Source organism: Lissotriton vulgaris, chromosome 9 (genome assembly GCF_964263255.1).
Source record: "Lissotriton vulgaris chromosome 9, aLisVul1.2, whole genome shotgun sequence".
Lineage (NCBI taxonomy): Eukaryota > Metazoa > Chordata > Amphibia > Caudata > Salamandridae > Lissotriton > Lissotriton vulgaris.
In genome coordinates this window covers 18136257-18155734 of record NC_141697.1, presented here as the reverse complement: position 1 = coordinate 18155734, position 19478 = coordinate 18136257, and the positions used below count along the sequence as shown (strand labels likewise).

The window sequence follows — 19478 nt, the reverse complement described above, 5'->3', positions numbered from 1 at the left end:
ATCCGTATCAGAGACTGCTTAGAGGCAGTCTTTGATTGGTTCAAAAGACACGGCTTGAAATGCAACTCCGATAAATCGGAGCTGCTTTTTTTCGGATGTGTCTCTGAACCAAACTGGAAAAGTTGGTGGCCACAAGATCTGTTTCCTCCTGCCAATGCTAGTACCAAGGCTAAAAACCTAGGTATCATTGTTGACAATGAGTTAACCTTTGGGCCTCAAATTGCGTGTCTTTCGGGGAAATGCTTTGGAATCCTGCGGATGCTCAGGAAATTTCTCCCCTTGATTTCGGTGAACCATCGAAGGGTCATAGTCCAAGCACTTGTCGGGTCGCGTTTGGACTATGCAAATGCCCTCTATCTGGGACTCCCAAAATATCTGATAAGGAGACTGCAGGTAGTCCAAAATTCAGCCGCTAGGGCTATTTATGGACTCCCCAGACGAGCTAGTGCCTCTAACTTGTTGAAGGAACTGCACTGGCTCCCTATAGCCAAGAGGGTTCTCTTCAAAAGCCTGACGCTAACCTATAAGGCTCTTCATGACTCAGGCCCTAGGTATATTAGAAAGCGCCTTGCTTTTTACAAGCCGAGCAGAGCTCTGCGATCTGCCTCCTTGTCTAAAATGGTCGTTCCATCCATCAAGCGAACCAGACAAGGAGGGCGTTCCTTCCACTACCTGGCTCCGCGCGCTTGGAATGAACTTCCTATTGTTCTTAGACAGGCCCCCAGTCTGTTGTCTTTTAGAAAGGCATTAAAAACCTGGCTTTTTACTAGTTAATTTTGCTGTTCCTTTTTTTGCAGTTATGTTCCTTTCCATTAAAGGACTTCTTCGCCAAAGCGCCGGGACACTCCGACTGGAGTAGCCGTTGCGCTATAAAAGAGCCCAATTAACATAACATAACATAACATAAAATATTAATCTAAAATCAGCTGAGTAACAAATTTCGAATTACTCAGCTGGAATCAGGAGAGGAGCCAGTACTGTACCTTTCAGCCCATTATTGAATCGCAACAGTAATTATAACCGTTCTTACCCATAACCTGAATTTTCTCCCATAGGAAACCATTGACTATTTTTCTGTGAAATTTTTCCAAGTGTCTACTTTTGCAAATTACAAATATTCCTTAAAAATCGTACCAACTACTGAAACGTAATTACTTACCTGTCTTTGGTAGAGGCCCCAGTACTGAACCTAGGAGCCCAGTCCTGTATTACAAAAGTAACAAGAACCTACTTTACCTGTGACTTGAATTTCCTTCTATAGGATAACATTGCTAGTTTTTCACTGAAAAGTTTTGAAGTGTCAACTTTTAAAATACCTTTATATTCTTTAAAAATCATTCCAATAACCAAAACGTTTTTACTAAACTGTTTCCAGCTTAGACCCCAGGACTGAATCTAGGATCCAGTCCTGGAGTTACAAAATTAATCTATAAAGTAATCAACTGCATTTATGTAGAAACCCCATTATGCTCAAGGTTAAATTGTGTTTAGAATTGTGTTGCCTACTGCAACCACTGTACCTATTGTGTTTACAAAGTTTATGGCCTTTCTGCAAAGTACTTATGTGAGATCACTCATATTGAGAAAAGTATATTTTGATACCTGTTGGTTCTAAAATAAAACAACTATATCATTTGATATAAAAACAATTGGCCTGGAGTTCAGTTCTTGAGTGTGTGAAACCTTTTGCTGACTGAGTGTGTACAACAAATGCTTTACACTGTCCTCTGGTACTGCCTTACTGCTCGTCCAAGCTACCACTTTAGAGAGTAAGGTCATACCTGGCTTTAACCTCTGTTATACCTCTGGGTTTTGTGGACTCTATACACACTGTACCTTATTCTGGTCCAGTATATATAGAGCCACTTTCTTACGATATCCTTAAGACCAAAATAATGGCTTTTAAGGGAAGAAAGCTTTGTCACCCGTTTAGTCGGGTCATAGGCAGACCACCACTTGAAATGGTAAAATCATTCACGTAGGTAAGAAAAGTTTTCTCCCAAAGTTTCAAAAATAAACTTCATTTTAAAAATCTAGGAAATAAGGCCTATGGCAATATGGCAGCCTTAAATCAGTTTTATAAATCTTCTGGAAGGAGACATTTTAAATACTTGAATGAAATATACAGAGTCAGCATAACTGTTACAAATGCACTTGAATGCACACCGATAAGGCAAAAAAATCATGGATTTAGGCCCAGATCTCTGTACTGGGGTGAATGTATGACATTGTTCTGCATTCTGTCCATCAATTGTTCTTTTTGCACCCATAAGGCAATGGCCGTTTTTAAACTATTACGAAGGTAAGAGTTTTCTAAACCTGGCTACAATAAGCCAAGGAGTCCTGATGTAGGCTTTAAGACAAGAACTCAATCTTACTAGTTCTTTTGCCGCAGCAATGGTAAAGATTGTTTGATGGGGCTATAACTAGTTTCATGCAAAAGAAGGTGCTCCAGATATATTGAGGCAGGAATCCCTAAAAGTCCCCAAATGATCTCGGTCGGTCAAGATTATGAAAGCACTGCTATCTTTCAGCAAAAAACATTTTCTTGCTATTTAGAACAGCTCCTTCGTCCGGAGAATCTTTTCCAAGACTAGGAAAACAGCAGCTTTGAAACCACTTTAAATAAAAAAATTAAAAAAAGAAATCCCCTTAAAACTAAAATAACGTATTTAATCGCTCTCGTCCTGTTTGCCTTTGGTCAGCAACACGCAGAGGCAAACAGGCTCCTGGATATGAGCCAAGAGGACTTTTAACTGGTTTCGGTACAGAATTTGTCATCCTCTCCGCCCTCCAGGACATGAGAGATTAGTGGAAGGCAGTGGTGTTGCAGTCTTAGCCCTGCTGGACTTTCAGCAGCTTCAGACACCATCAAACATCGCATCCTTTCTTGCATGTTTACAGGTCACAGGTTTTCAGAAACGTTTCTACAACAGATCTCAATCAATACAAAGTAAGAAGTGGCCACAACTTCACTTTTTGTGGAACACTAGAATTGAGCCCTGGTTCTCCACAGGGCTCCATTCTTTAAAACACCCGCTCTTCAATCCCTATATGTGACCCCGGCAGCATTGTTCCACCAGCCAGGGACTGCAATGTCCATGTTCAATGAAGATATGCAGCTCATTTCCAGCTTCCACCTCCATCAGCCACTGGTTGCATTAGGAGGCTTCCAAGAAGGTGTTGTATTGTCTTTTCACTTCAACTGTTGGATGGCGATACATGTTCTCAAACAAAATCCTAGTAAGGCAGATTGTCGAAACATAATTTCCTCCTGTAAATTGGGCACTGGTACCTGCCGCCTCCTGATCCGCTGTGGGCTCCACACTAGTTCCAACGAATGAGGTCTGGAGTCGAGACAGCAAGTTCGACTTGAAACTTCCCTCCTCCCCACAGATTTCTAAAGTTGTTGTCGTATTCTGTTTAATTGTGAGCTCCTACAAGAATCCTTCCTTACGTCTACAAAAATCTTTGTATCCCCACGGTGGATGCGTCTATGCAGATCATGCTATGCTAGGCACACTCCAGCTTTGCCGGAGAAACATCAACACCGCCTCCAACTGGTACAGAATGCGGATGCTAGAATGAGCGCCATAATCCTGCTCTCAGCCCCTGAATCTTTACACTGTCCACACATTTGAGCCACATTAAGTTTAACGCCCTGGCTACAGTCCGCAAAGCAATAAACAACAATCACGCAAACCTAATGTCTAAAATATATCTTCCCAACACACTTCAACTGGTTCGTAGATCAAGAACAGTAACATAGGTAGACAGAGCATTTTTGGTAGGCTGCAGAAAGCTCTCCCACCCTCTCAAGGAGTTTTAGGAAGCAAATAAATACACCGCTTTATAATATGAATATGTTACAAGCTATTTAGTCCTATCAGAGATTATCCGACTCTTGCAGCATCTCATAGATTTTGCCCAATATAAAGAAACCCTCCGCTGCACCAAGAGACTTTTGCGAAAACGGGTAAGTAAATAAAATGAAAAATCAGTAACATAACATCCAGCACTATATAACTTTAGTTGGTTTTCAAACTAAAAGGAGATTGTTTTAAAAATAAAACGGACACCATCTCTTTGTAAAGGTGCTCCAGGATTCCATGAACAAGTGGACTATTCCTAGTTCATGACAATCACTAAACATCGCATGATAGAGGCAGGATGTTAAGGTAATGCAGAGAAAAGCAGCAGGTTAAAATAATACAGAGAAACAGGGAAATATGGGGGTCAAGAAAACAATGAGATCGGGCATTCAGATAATGCTCAAAGCATCTGCATGCACAATCTACCAGAGGAGGCAGGGTTTGGGTTGCAGCGGCACAGATAATGCACAAAAATGACACAGAGGGGTCAGCTAATGCACAAACTTATGTAGTGATTTGATATCATCAATAGAAAGAGGCAGCGAGGAGGAAGCAGGACTTTCTTATAATGCCTTGGTGGAGGCAACACCTCCTGATGCTGCACAGAAGGGATACAGGCACATCACACCTTGATGCAGGAGGTCAGGGTCACTCTGTGTAGGGGCAGCTCTTCAAGCCTGACCCCAGATACATCACCCACTCCCCGCTTCCTCTTACCTGGAATAGCCATGGTGTCAGGATGCGCAGGGGCGGAATGAGCACCGGGGGAGGTGGAGACGTCTGGTTGTCCAGGGATATTCCAAGATTATCCCGGATCTGCAACAAAACGAAAAATAAGTTATAAAATAGCCGCCAATCCTAGGGGGTTAAGGTTAGTGGGGTCGGGCAGAGCTCTGAGGATCAAGTGCATCAGAAGACAGGGCCTACGTATGTGAAATCATCGCAAAGCTCGCACCGCCATGTCCTTATAGCAGAGTTCACCTACTATGCTCGCACTACACCCAATTCATTATTTACGCAGAGTCAATGTTGACAGCGCTGGCAGAAATGCGGAGACACAGGGGGCAATAATATTGTTACATGCTGCAATGTCCATTGTGTATAAATATGCACAGAATGAGCAACAACCATTGGTGCGAAGAATTGCATAGTTGGAGCAACGTGTAGAGTGACATGCACAGGCGTGGTCACAAGGATAGGGGTAGCACATGGGTGGATGACATAAGAGAAGCAGCAAACGGTATGCTCACATTTTGAGCAAAAAGGATGTTGGACTTTTACTATTTGGAAAAATGTATTGTTTAATGCAGGACAATTCAGAATCAGAATGTGAGCACTTCATTCACCTCCCTCTCTGTTTATTTATGAGAGTGTGCATAAGTGTGTCTGTGCGTTTAAGTGTGTGTGCATAAGTGTGTGGGTGTATACGTGCGGGTGTGCTGAAGCATCTGTGGCAGCATATTTCGGTGCCAGCATGTCTATTTTTAGTTGTGATAGTTCACAAATGCCAACCGTCTGGGTAAGTGTGATTTCCTTTCAATGTCTGTAAACGAACCAGAGAAGGAAAAGAAACGCAATGTCTTGCAGGTGTACGCAGGTGGAGACTGTGGACTTCTGCAGATGACAGAGTCCTGCTTTTGGAGGCACAAAGCCCTTCCCTTGAGCAGTGTCAACCACCATCCTAAGGAACATCTGGCAGCACTGTGGGGTGATAGCAGATGTGCCAAACCCCAATACAAGCCCACCATGAGAAATGTGCACAGAGATGAGCAGATTCCACCCTGCTCACATTTAGCCTAACTCGCCAATTAAGCTTGGAACCCCTCAGAAAGAACCTTAAAGCCTTGAAAGACCGGCCGGCCATAAACCGAAAGTGGATAACAAAAAACATTCTGAAACTGAATACCAAGAAACGGAGATTCTGCAAACCTCGACACACATCATCCGTAGATTAGCCATCAGGTGGTCGACAGTAACAGGGCCTGTTCCCGTCCCAGCCGAATGTTTAAAAAGTGAGGGTCCCTATGAAATCCAAGTTGCCACTAGGTAAGCAGGTGTGTATTACCAGTGCCGCTCAAATGAGAATAGATTTACTGATTCTCTCTTTCAAATCAGTGGAGGAAGCCCCCTAATACGTCAAAGCATGGACTATGCAAATAAACTTCCTTACCTCTCTGGAAACGTTTTTTTCTTGGCTTCAGTGGGTCCAAATTGTTAATGCCCTACTAATCTTTGAAGTGGCCAGGCACAAGAGTGTTCCCCCGATATTAAACATCTTCACCGGCCAGCAATACAGAGCAAAGTCTTCTTTAAAACGATAATTGTGCATAGAAATATTAATCAGAAAATTATATTTGGACTACTTCGCCTCAAAATGTTTTCTTTCCCAACCCATCCTCTCCTTGGGCTCCTACGATCAGAGCCAGAGCCGGCCATGCACTGCAAGGGTCCCTTTCTACGGGAGCTCCAGGGTGGCCTCCTTCATGGAGCAATGCTGCAGCCTTTGGAGGCAGCAACATTGGGTCAGCGGGAGCCACGGACCACCTGCCTGAGACCAGAGGAGCCTGCTCCTGCAACCTGGAGAAGCCCACCGTGACGCAGTAAGAAAGGAATGAAGATGGCACCGAAACAAGAGGTGGCGCTGCAGCAGCTTCTCATACAAAGAGAGGAGGTGACAACACTGAGCCTTCTCACGGAACCACGCCACGGAGGAGCCACCTGGCAGGGTCATCGTGGCACTAAGACGATCGGAGCAGGCTTCCTTACTGAAGGAGCTTTTGGGTGGACACAGGGGGAGCAAATGTTTAAGCCACATATGCGTGAAGACCAGCGGTGAAGAGTGGTGTCCACGGGCCTGAGAGCGACTGTCTGCAAACTGGGAGGAACGACAGCGTTTGACACTTGGCTGCCAAGAGGTGTAACCCCAGCAGTAATTGTGCAGCGCAGCACAAGGGCGCATCCGCAGCAGTAATCGTGCAGCGCAGCACAAAGGCGCATCCGCAGCAGTAATCCTGCAGCGCAGCACAAAGGCGCATCCGCAGCAGTAAGCACAAAGGCGCATCTGCAGCAGTAATCGTACAGCGCAGCACAAAGGCGCATCCGCAGCAGTAATCGTGCAGCGCAGCACAAAGGCGCATCCGCAGCAGTAAGCACAAAGGCGCATCCGCAGCAGTAATCGTGCAGCGCAGCACAAAGGCGCATCCGCAGCAGTAATCCTGCAGCACAGCACAAAGGCGCATCCGCAGCAGTAATCGTGCAGCGCAGCACAAAGGCGCATCCGCAGCAGTAATCCTGCAGCGCAGCACAAAGGCGCATCCGCAGCAGTAAGCACAAAGGCGCATCTGCAGCAGTAATCCTGCAGCGCAGCACAAAGGCGCATCCGCAGCAGTAATCGTGCAGCGCAGCACAAAGGCGCATCCGCAGCAGTAAGCACAAAGGCGCATCCGCAGCAGTAATCGTGCAGCGCAGCACAAAGGCGCATCCGCAGCAGTAATCCTGCAGCACAGCACAAAGGCGCATCCGCAGCAGTAATCCTGCAGCGCAGCACAAAGGCGCATCCTCAGCAGTAAGCACAAAGGCGCATCTGCAGCAGTAATCGTACAGCGCAGCACAAAGGCGCATCCGCAGCAGTAATCGTGCAGCGCAGCACAAAGGCGCATCCGCAACAGTAATCCTGCAGCGCAGCACAAAGGCGCATCCTCAGCAGTAAGCACAAAGGCGCATCTGCAGCAGTAATCGTACAGCGCAGCACAAAGGCGCATCCGCAGCAGTAATCGTGCAGCGCAGCACAAAGGCGCATCCGCAGCAGTAAGCACAAAGGCGCATCTGCAGCAGTAATCCTGCAGCGCAGCACGAAGGCGCATCCACAGTAATAAGCACAAAGGCGCATCTGCAGCAGTAATCATGCAGCGCAGCACAAAGTGAAAACAATAGCTCCTTTTTACCCCGGAGATCTACGGCTCCAAAGGAGCTGAGAGTGCATATACGGCATGAATGTCAGAGGCAGATCCCAAAGATCTCTCATGGATAATCTATTCACAATGACTGGAACCGACCACGCAGCCAGCACCTCAATCTGTTGAAACTCCACAATGACTTGTTTCAGATACACCTCCTCAGCAGAAGGATTCTGAGGCAGCCATTCCTGAATTCTCAGAAGTCTCTGCCTCCAAATTCTCCATAGTCTGGACATGCACCCATTAGTGCACCCCTCCGAAGTGCAGAGTCGATTCCAAGAGTGGAAACTCTGTTTCTGTCTTCTCCCTGCACACAGAAAACAGACACACAAGAGTCTGATCTCCTGCTGTGTGAGGTGAGCGGGGTCGCGGCTGGGGGAGGGGTGGTCAGATGACATCCCAGAGAAAGTAAAGAAACCATAACCAAGGAGTAGCATCTTTACTCGTTTCCCACACAGTTGAGGCTGACACACAAAGGCACACAGATATGCCTTTACTCAACCAGAAGCACCACAGGAATTGTAAAAGCACTGATGAGTCCAAGGAATTGAAGCCCAAGATTGATATGTGCTGCTACTTCGCGTACTGGGGGCGGTGCGAGACTAGATTTTCACCAATATTTGTTCTCCTTTTATTTGGACTGGTAGCTGGTGGACTTGTTAAACTTGGTCTCAATGATGAGTTTTCTGTTTGCCTAACAAATATTTCAATGTATTGTTATGTGTTCTCTCCCTTCTTCTGTCTAGTTTCAAACACTGAACTTAGTTCAGTTCTAGAAAAGGCATTCTAATGGGATCCATAAACTTTAAAAAGAGAGGGCACCCATGTCTTGAATGATAAAGAGAACTGTTCCAGTCTTTGATCTAGACTTTAAACTGACTTAAAAATCAATATAGTGAAGAGGAAAATCCAAGAAATTATAAACACAGTGCATAAAAGACAGAGGACTTGAGTATGTTCCTATGTACAGTAATTGAGGGACATGGAGAAAAAAACGGGCTTCGCACAGGCTGTATCCTAGGTCACCTAAATGCTTCTGTGGATGAGCCGCACTTGAGGAAGCTGGAAGTTTTTCTGGGTCTAGTCCAACACCAGTAAATATTTCCAGAGAAGTAATTCCTGAGGAAGCATTCATTAGAAGTATAATTGTGATAATCAGATCTATGATTTAGTACTAAAGTAAGATAAGACCTTCTACATTATCAAAATTTGAAGAGCATGGACTGTTTAAGATTGTGCTGCAAGTGTTTAATAACTGTATTTTATGGTAAACTGGTCTAAACTGCCCTGGTCGCTTTATTTAGAGTGGACATTCTCTCCCTGGGCGCTGACCTGAGGTTCTGCTCTGCCCCCTCCCTTTTTCTCCAGTGTGTCCCAAAGCATCTGAAAGTATTGAATCGGTCTTAACACACGAAGGACATGTTTTACTGAACTCAAAGAGGAAACACTCCTTTGTTCCAAGTAAGAAGGGCTCAGTGTAAAACTACAGATACCAAGTTTAGTTCACTTTACTCCAAGGAAGGAAATGAGTTGCAAGTTTCCAAAGACTATTGCACAGCGTATTTAAGAGTACCCAAAATAAGAGGAAAACAGTACCATCTTAGTTGGATCAATTTCAGAAAACCAAAAATAGTTTTATTCAAAGCGCAGCAACATGCGCCGAACAGGAAAGAACCCCGTTATTTGCTAAAGTGCAGGATTTGGCCCCTAGAAATGAAACCCTTTGAAGCGTACGAGAGGCACTGAAACAAGAGGCGTCAACAGCCCCGAAGAAGCTTCTTTTAATCCAAAGGAGTGTCACGTATGGTCAGGCGAGAATCATATTCCATACCCCACCCTCAACGCCATTAAATGGTATATAATGCTTTGGTTATAATGCCTTGCAAAGAACACACAACCGTGTCTGGACTGATCACCCCATACAACGCATCCCCAATCAAGCAGGAGCACAGCGCTGCCGTTAATCTTAATGTGTAAAAATGAATTTGGCCTTTGACTTTAGGTCAGGAAATAGTGCGGCTGTGTTCAATTCCTGGCACGGGTGAGAGGAGGGACTAATCTCTCTCAAAGTAAACTGTTTGGGAGCAAAAGCTGGCACTTCAAGGATGAAGTACCCGACACAGATACCCTGAGCTACTGGTCAGAAGAACCTCAACGCTCATAGATGACCTTATTTACAGTTCTGCAGACAAGGTATGCCATTAACGCCATGTTACAAGTGTATTAGAGTCAATGCCACTTGTACCACGGTAGCAGCCAGAGAAACCTGCCCACCAAACTACAGACAACCTCTGGTAACTTCACTGAGCTCTGCCATTAGCTGCCAGGTCCCTAGCCTTGCACCCATCACCCATCACCATCCTCAATGCATTTGGGTTCCAAACATCTATATTTTACCTCTACAATCCTGCTGGTTGCCTACTTTTAGTTGTTCTAGAATTTATAGAAGTTGAGGCCATACCTGTTTGGCTCTCACTTCCGGATTCAAACCAGGGCTACAATGTGAATATTTTTTAAATTTGTTTTATGGTCTGCGAGTTAAGATGTACTGAGATGTGGCGCAGGTGCAGTACATTGAGTGTTTACTATTTCTGTCCCCCTTCTCCACCAGAGCCTTTCAAGTCCTTCTGGCGTGAGATCACTTCATCCCTGGTGAAAGAGCTCTAGGCTCCCTCACCGTTGAGGGGCCACCAGGCTGCCTACCCTAGTGCGAATGTACTGTGCCCCAGCCTGTGTGGAGGGGGGCATGTTCCACATACTGCCCCACTTGCATGTTTTGGACCAATGATGTAGACTCACCTTTGCCAGATTCTGCCACAGCTCACACAAGTAATCAAACACCTGTGCATGGATCTCTGGGTTGGCAATGTTATTGACATCCCCCAAGATTCCCAGCATCCTCCGCCACATGACGGTGGAGACGTCAGCGTGCCAGCCGGTGAGGCTGCCCCCCGCCATCACGCTACAGCACTCCAACTGGAAGTCACTGGTCTCTACAAGAGGGGAAGAAAAAGAGGCGGTCAGATACATGGAGAAGGGTGGAGAATGGAATGAGGGTGAAATCCCCATTGCGAGGTGGTAAACAAATGCTTTAATGTGGCATGAGACTGCCAGGAGGTGACTGGAGCTTTCCACAGAGTCGAACAACAACAAATGGCATTGGTATGAGAATGTCTGACTTTAGAAATATGATGTGCTGAGGTGGTAGGAGACAATGAGGGAGTTGTGAAACCTCAATGAGGTGAAAATAAAAAGAAATGACAGCAAAGTGGTGGGTGAACAATGTAAGAATGTGGTGTTAATAGAAGGAAAAAAAAAGTTAGGATGACGGGCTGGGTGGCGAGAAAAAAAAGCTTTAAAAGTGCAATAGAACAAGATAAGTGGAAGATATTATTATTATACAGCTTACAGAGCGCATGGTTACCACAACGGAGTGTCACCGCGCTAAAACATCAGTTAGAACATAGCAGTTGCACCCCAGACCACCCATCCCACCGCCGGGGGCCCGTAGTGGGACAGCTTCCTCAGGTCTATTTCTGGCCATCCAAAGGCAGGAGGATAGACTGCAAATAGGTAGAGACCCAACCATAGTTATACCAAAAATGTTTAAATCTCATTAAAAAACATACTACAAATCATTTGCCAACATTTTTTTCCTTCTCTTGTCAAAAAACAGACAGTACAGACGATCACATACTGCCTCTTTAATGCTCGCCGCTCTGAAGCACAGACAACGTGAAATTGGGCTCTTAAGGGCAGTCTGAACCTTCTGTTCATGCATTTGCGCATGCAAATCTAGGTTATAAAATTCGGCGAATGTATGAACTGGCCTTAAAGTAGTGGTTTGTGTCAGCAGGACAGCTCAGTCAAGTATGGGTCTGAATTAGAGTTTGGGGAGAAGATACTCGTTTATAGCAGCAACGGGTTGTCCTCACCTTTATACTGAAGTTCTGGCTGCCTCATTTAGAGTCGGTGGAACTTAAGTATGTCAGTGACGGAGACTACTCCGGCTCCACCGCTGACATACTCCTCCAACGGACCGACAGAGTAAGAGTCATCTGAGGTTAGGCCGTTAGTCTGTCCACCTCATTTAGAGTGGACTAACAAATGGGCAGGATTTATTTCACAAACTGCTATCCAAAATGTGTCTGTAATGGAAAGTAAAAGCATTTTAATGACCCCCGCGTCATGGGAAAAAACTCCCATGGCATTGGGGGGGGGGGGGGGGGGGTAGGGGGGGGGGGATTGGGGGTGCTTGGGTCCCTGCTTTTTTTTTTCTAAAAGAAAATCCTGCTTTGGAATTTTGTTCTTAAAAATAAAAAATGAATATTGAAAGTGTGCAGATGGCACCAACATGCTGAAGGAGCAGTGTGGCACGCTTTTAATACCTGGTCAGGAACCGCCATGACGGAGGTTCTTGCGCCAATCCAAGAGATGTCTGTGGGTCGGCGGACAGCTATAAATTCAGAGTGTGGTTACTCTGAAGTCTAAATTAGCCCCTAGTTGAGGATCTGCGAGGAGTTTGAATCCCAGTAATGTCGACCCCGCCTTCCAACAGTACAAGGATGGAAAACAAAATGTAATTCATACAGGTATAGTGCCACGTATTATTTATAGCACGGAAGTAGCAGAGGTGTGGTAAGAATCACCGTTTTGGAACAAGAATGTATTATTGTTATCAGCATAACATGGCTGAGTAATGATAACAAACTAATAGATTTGGTTTGCAACCTTCCTCCTAATAGAGAGGATTCAAGGCTTCGCTAGGAGGCGTTCTTAAGTGTTCTAGTCATGGAAATGAATGCAAAACACTACCCGCCTCGCATTCGCTTTGGCGCAGGAGCCTTTACAGTCAGACCAGCCTATGAAACGATGTGTGCATTATCGAATATCTATAGTTTTATGTATGTAGAGCTTCAACTTTCATTTAACACGTAAAGTGTACAGAGATTGCCCTGCTGGTAAACTAGGAATAGAAATAAAAACAAATAAATGCACCGCCTGACGCAAATGGAAACCTGATTTTACTGGTGAGAGGAAAGATGATTTTATGAGATTAGAAGAAATATCTTCAACGCTCTTCCAAAGAGCTGGACTAGACTTTATTCAATCTCCGAACAGATGCTGTGCATGGCTTTCACAACGCCAACTTCCAAGAAAATACGGTCTAATTCCAATTTAGCATAGGTTTAAAGGAAGGACCCATACATTTGGGAAACACTAGGTTTACTTTTAAAGCAGGATATGTCTCCTAATGGAGAAGCCCAACATACAAAAAACAACTAATAGGTTTCTGATTACAGGAATGACAAAAGCATTGAGCAGAAACGCCTGAGCGCAGTGGTGATGCTGTTAGCACAGCATTGCCATGGCATCTCAGTAGACTGTATCCTTTCTGAAACATTACAATTCAGAGTCTTTCAGTCGAAAGGTTACCCATTCTGGAGGCCTCTTCACTTCTTTCAGTATTGACATAAGGATAGAAAGCAGCTCTGAAGTTCATTGACGTTGGATTGCGGTGACCGACAAAAAGATTAGCCGCCAAGTGAAGACGCCAAAGAGGCTGCCATTGGCAGGGCCTAATGGGGCCAAAACTGTAAGAGGCATAAGTTATGTCTCAAGGTTCTGGAACACCTTGCATTTGTGTCCAAAGAAAATAAAGTTAAACCAATGTCTTTGGCTTCGGATGGATCAACACAGCTTCTCTGGTTCTTAGAGCCTAGGTCTGACGCTCAGAGAGCCACCATTTTCTTACGACACAAACCAACTAGCATCTGTATCTCTCTGTGACTTGAAGACACTCACTCTGGCTCTCCCCAGAGCACCACAAGTAGAGATATCGTAGTGATTTGCTCCATATGAAAGCCTATCTTTAGAGTCCAAATCCACAAAGGTTCCAGTTTTTCTGGGCAAACTTGCAGTCATGTCCCACCAGTGACAGAGTATACAGTCTTTATGTTACCTCATTCGATACTAGCACTGACATCTGTTGAATCATGAATCCGGAGCACAAATGCTTCAGAACCAGAGTTACTCCTCTGAGTTCCAGTCTGTTTACATGCATTAGAACCATTCTACTGCTGTTGAATCTAGAAGAGCTTCTCATCCTTGAAGACACATCCGAGATGATCGATATGGTTGATTCTTCCTCTTACACCCCCGACACTAAATACCAACTAAATACCAACCCCAGCTCAACTAATAAGATTTTACCTCTCACCCTAGAGAACAATGAGAACACAACACCCGAAAGAAACAATCACAAGGTGAATCAGACTACTGTCTGCAATAAAAATCTCAGAACGGTGATAACAGCCAATGGGTTAAAAGACCACACTAATAGTGTGTGGAGTGGGCTCAAGCCATACAAATGTCAATGACTTAACCTGGTATTCAGAAACAGAAAATGCTACATTGTTACATAAAGCAACTCCAAACTCCCTCTTAGACATTGCCCCATTGAACGATCAGCAAATCATGTGAATCAATGGAGGGGGGCGGGGGAGAAGGATCCTGTCCTTCTTTGCATCAACCCTATTAACTAATCATACGCAAGAAGGTGAATAGAAATCCATATTCTATAGAGATGAGCGGTTACCAGTCCGAGGCACTTGGCGAACACAGCCCGAGACTCCAAAAAAAGTAAGAAAGAGTCCCCACCTAACATCTGAGAAACATTCACGGGGAAGGATGTACAAGAACACACAACTAGGGATTCCACAGATTTATCAGAAAGAGCCATCTGCCTTCCTCGATGGGATCGAATATCTGCTGAAGAGACATCCTACATTTTCTCGGCAGGAGTGTGGTCTCATGGGGGCATTCTCACTATTTTCTTTCAAGCAGAACACTGGACAGTGCAGAGTGCATAGACAATGCATAAAACACACTCAGACCAGCACCAAATAATCTCCCCTCTTCACCAATTTAAAAAGATTTTCAGTGTTCCCTTGAACAGTATGGTGCAGCAATCCATGGTCCATCAACAGCACACAACTAAATTAAATGTTACTTCTACATCATCAATGTCTCCCCGAATGAGGAACATGAAGGCTTGAACAGCGGCTCCAGTTCGGAGGGCCCTTTCTCAGAGGAAAAGCTTCACCAACTTTAGAGACAGAGCTGGTACAAGTCGTCTTTGTGTTCCGTGAGGGTGAGGTCAATGTCCAGGATGGATGAGGTGGACTTTAAGTTGGGTGAAAGATGGGGCTTGATGCTTTCAAGCTACATATTAGGGCAGATCTGGACTATCTCTTGCTTGTTGTTCTTGGCAAGTAACAGCAATTGTGTTACGGCGGCGTTGAGCTTCTGGTAGGATCTGGATGAGGAACAGGCAGCGTGCGGCTTTAGATGTCTGCAGCGGAGCAGCAGAGATATACATCATCCGCGCATAGGAGGATGTTCATTCTGTTTGGGGCTAGATATTGAGGCTAAAATGGCAAGGGACAAAATGGAACCCAGAGGGAAACCTGTGATAATAGCGATCTTTTAGGGAACTGGAGGTGTCAATGTGAATGAACTTATGTTAGGTGAAAAGGCAGGAGAAGAACCACGGAAGGAAGTTTCCAGACAATCCCATTCAGGACTTCGATATATGGAGGAGGGTGAGATGGTCAATTGTGTCCAAGGTAACTGAGAGGTAGCTGAGAGGTTCAGCGAGATTGGGAGGCAGTTGTCATAATCTGTGGCCAGGGGAGCATTGTCTACCATGTGCAAGGTAGCCGCCTCTATTCTTTTCTGCGATCTGAAGCTGGACTTGAAGAAGGTGGGTGGCAACTATGAGGTCTTGGCTTTGAGCACAGACTGCTTTTTCAATGATTCTGCCAACAGAGATTAGGTGAGTGATGGGCCCGTAGTTGTCAAGGTCACAAGGATCTAGTGTAGGGTTGGGGGTCTGTGGTCTCCTTGAGTGCTTCTGCAAATGTGTCCTACGTGACAGTGGGGTTGACCATTGTGAGTAGAGTTGAGATGGCCTCTCCAGAGAGCTCTGCTGCATGGTTAGTGTAGGAACTCTTCAAGGTTGGCCAGCTGGAACTCCATTTTGACAGGTGGGGACCCAGATAAATTAAAGGAGGGATACTAGAATGTAGGTAACAGGATTAGGTCAAAACAGGTCTCTATACACTCAGGCTAGACAGTGGGGGGGGTCAATTGATTAGGCTTGCATGCACGATAGGTGTCTAGTCCAATTGCGCCGCACTCTGTCCCACTGGAGGGTGCTGTATAGTCACAGGTCCTGATCCCCACCGCTTGACACCAATGAAGGAACTGGAGTCACCAGTTCTCCGGGGGTAGCCTGGCACTAGCAGGTAGGCACCCGAAAGCTCAGGTGTTAAGTGACTACACAGCACACGCATCCACTGAGACAACGAATGCACGCAAGGACTGAGACCACACCAGTAAGTTTGATTACAACACTGAATTTTATCTAGATCAAGGTCATGTCTGGTAATTCATTCAGAGCAATCAATAATCACAGTAGTAATAACCCATTAAGGTACCTCATCCGAGGAGCAAAAGGGAGCAATTTAATAGTCACCATAGCATGTTTCAATACCCCTTGCCTTAGGGGAACACAGGCTATATTACCCAGCAGTAAACATTTCATCATATACCTGTAGGCGTTCAGGAACCCCTGCATTAGACAGGATTAAAACATGTGATTGAAAATCAGGCAACATTTCATTAGGCTAGAAAATGACCATCTCAGTTGGTAAGTGTGGGCGTTTCATTTAGCAAGACTAAACATTTTAACAGGCAAGCATAGGCATTTCAGGTAGTAAGAATGAGCATTTCATCATGTAAGAATAACAGTTCATTACAAATCAGGCAGGAATAAACATCCCCTTATGTAAATAGAAACATTTCCTTTAGCAATATTGACCCATCCATCAGGCAAGAGTAATCTTGGTATTGATCAGGGCCTAGCAGTAGCCTGCGATGAACTAATCCCCCAGCCAGGGGCTAACTTTTGTGGCACAAACTGTCACTAAAGGCTCGGTCCACGTTCTTGCCCAGTTCAGGGGCCTTCTTTGACTAGATTAGGGCGAACGGGGCCCAGTCCCAAGTCCCTCCGAGGGAAGGGGCGGTTTCGGGGCCTCCTTCACGCTCCTGGGAGGCCGCGCGTCTACTCGGGTCCAGCCCTCCCCCGGGGACTTTACCTGAAATCTTCAGCACACTCCGGGGCCCTTGCTGCGATTCCAGCTGGCCTCGGGAGGAAGGGGGCCTAACCAGGGAGGCCCGCTCGGCTCTCGCTCCTCCTGAGCCCTCCGGCGAGTCGGTGGCAGGCTGGGGGCTCCGGTGCTCTTCCTCGGTGGTTTCAGGCTGTTCCCGGGCCTTCTGTAGCTTCCCCGGCCTGGGAACCAATCAGGGGGCTGATAGAGGCGGGGCCTGGCCACAGCAGCCAATAGCAGGGCCGGCTGAGAGGGCGCGTCAGCCCAGGCCAATGGTTGCGCGACAAAGGGCGGGGTTGCGGCCGATGACGCTGCCGCGCAACCCCGTCACGTGAGGCGAGTTTCCGCGCCTCCTTGGGCCTAGCGTGGCCTACTGGTACGATGCGGTGGCCCTCCCCTGACTCTGAGGGCCGCCGGGGTGATGCGGGCAGCAGTGGGGCCGGGACAGCCTAGCGCCGGGCAGCGGCAGGAATGCGGACGGCGCTCCGATGGCGGAACTGCAGACCGAGGCGCCGATGGGGACTCGGGGGCGACCCGTGCTGCTGCAGTGAAGCAGGTATGCGGCGCTTCCTTTGATGCAGCGCTTGGGGGCTCGACAGTAGTCTCTGGCGGCGCAGTGCTTTCCTCAGGGACCCATCATTCTCCAGAGCCCCAACGGTTCGGACGGGTGCAGTGCTTCTCAGGGGCCACAATAGTTACGGGGCACAGCGCTAGAATGCGCGACAGCAGTTCTTGGAGCCCCAGCGCTAGGAAGGGCAGGGGCTTAAACAGTTAGGCAGTTCAGGCAACAGCGCTGGTAACACAGCACCTCGGGGGCAACAGTAGTTTATGCAGGTCAACAAGGAGACGAGACGGGGCAGCACAGGGGGGCACAGTCTAGCAGGGAGCGCGTGGATACAGCGCAGTACCTGGCTGATCCCCAGCAGTCCTGTGGCAGTGAGGTTTCTTCTTGGCGCTAGATGGTTCCTGCGCCCTTGGTAGGTAGTTACTTGAAGAGGGGGGGGGGGTTGAGTTGAAGGCTTGACAAGTTTCCTCAGCGGGTCACTGCAGGTGGTCCCTGGGTTCCCCTCCTGCCGGGCCAGATCAGTGGGCTAGTTCAGTGCTCCTCACACAGCTTGGTGGGCAGCACCTAAACCCTGTCACCCCCAGTGGTATAGGTTCCCGACTAGGCCCTACCGCCTAAGTCTCCTGCGTAGGGTCCCCCAGGTCAGTGATGCCCCAACTGACTGAAAAGTTTCCCTCCCTTTTCTTTTATAGTCCCAGGTCACAAACCATTCTCTAAGATGGCAGTTGGTGGCCATTCCCCTATTCCGGAAGGTTCCAGGAGCTGCCTCACTCTAGCTATGGGCAGGGAAGGCAGGCTGGTGTCGCAACAATGTTTAGGGGTTCCACCCAGCTCTTGGCTACTAGAGTGCGTCTAAAAAGACCACGTTGGAGTAGCAGGGGTCAGTGGCAGACATATTGGGGGAAGAGAGCACCTGCACCTTAGCATTGATTAGCAAAGGGAAGGTGCCCGGAGACCTAAGGTCAACAAAAAAGAAGGTGGAAAAAATGAGGCAAGGGCGAAAAAAAAAAGAGAAAGACCACCCTAGGGCCGACAGGTCTAACAGTTGGAGTAGGACATTGTCATAGGAAGGGGCTTCGTGGCAGAAAAGTAGATCAGCAGGACCTACGAGAGACGGGGCTTTGAAGGAGGATCATTGTGAGACACTACAAGAAGGGGTTGGTCTATGTGTAGAAGCAGGCTTGGAGCACTTGCAAGTATTCATTGTAGTGTGGGTGTTAATATGAGTTTCCAGAAAAGTGTTGAACTTGTTTAGTACGGTTTTGACACTGCACTTGGAGGCAAGGTGAGAGGTGACTTGTACTGGAAGTAATGGGTCTGACCAGCATAGGGGCATATATGCTTATACAGACATGCACTCACATGTAATGTTAAGCACCCAGGACTTAGGGCTGACAGGTCTGCTGTAGGGGTGCCTTAGAAATAGTACATGCAGTGTTAGGGGACATGGCACACAGTGATGTGTGACATGTGTTTTCACTTTTGTCTGCACGAAGACACACAGCCTGCAGTGGCAGCCTTTCATGGGTTTGGTGAGGGGTCCATGGGGTTGCCCAATTTGTGCTGCTGCCCGTAGGACCCTCTTTAGTACCTCAGGCCCTAGGTACCATGCTTACCACTTAACTAGGGACTTAGAGGGTGGTAACGGTTTTTCCAAGTGGGGAAACAACTGTACAGTTTTGGGAAAGAGGTCTGGCACTAGGGACCTGGTAAGCAGGCACCCAATGCACTTCCAGCCGAAATTACATATTTACCATGCAAAAAAGGTGATGACCAAGTCAAAATGGGCTACTTTCCTACAAGTGCAATCTCTGGTCATCTCCAGATTAGATTACAGGAGTGCCACTCCTGTTGGCCCAGCCTAAGTAAAATTGGCACAGTTAGAGGCCATACTGAACTCACCTGCCAGACT

The 19478-nt window shown here is 46.7% G+C and overlaps 1 protein-coding gene across 9 annotated transcripts in view; it reads right to left on the bottom strand.

Annotated features, from left to right (window-relative positions):
* Nucleotides 1-19478, bottom strand: part of RALGAPA1 (Ral GTPase activating protein catalytic subunit alpha 1) — a 775068-nt gene that overhangs the window by 506343 nt on the left and 249247 nt on the right. For all 9 annotated transcript variants that reach the window (XM_086936929.1, XM_086936922.1, XM_086936927.1 and 6 more), the window contains 2 exons: nt 10628-10821; nt 4590-4688 (listed from right to left, as the gene is read on the bottom strand). In XM_086936929.1, the coding sequence (XP_086793055.1) occupies nt 4590-4688; nt 10628-10821 (293 nt within the window). The remainder of the gene's footprint in view (nt 1-4589; nt 4689-10627; nt 10822-19478) is intronic.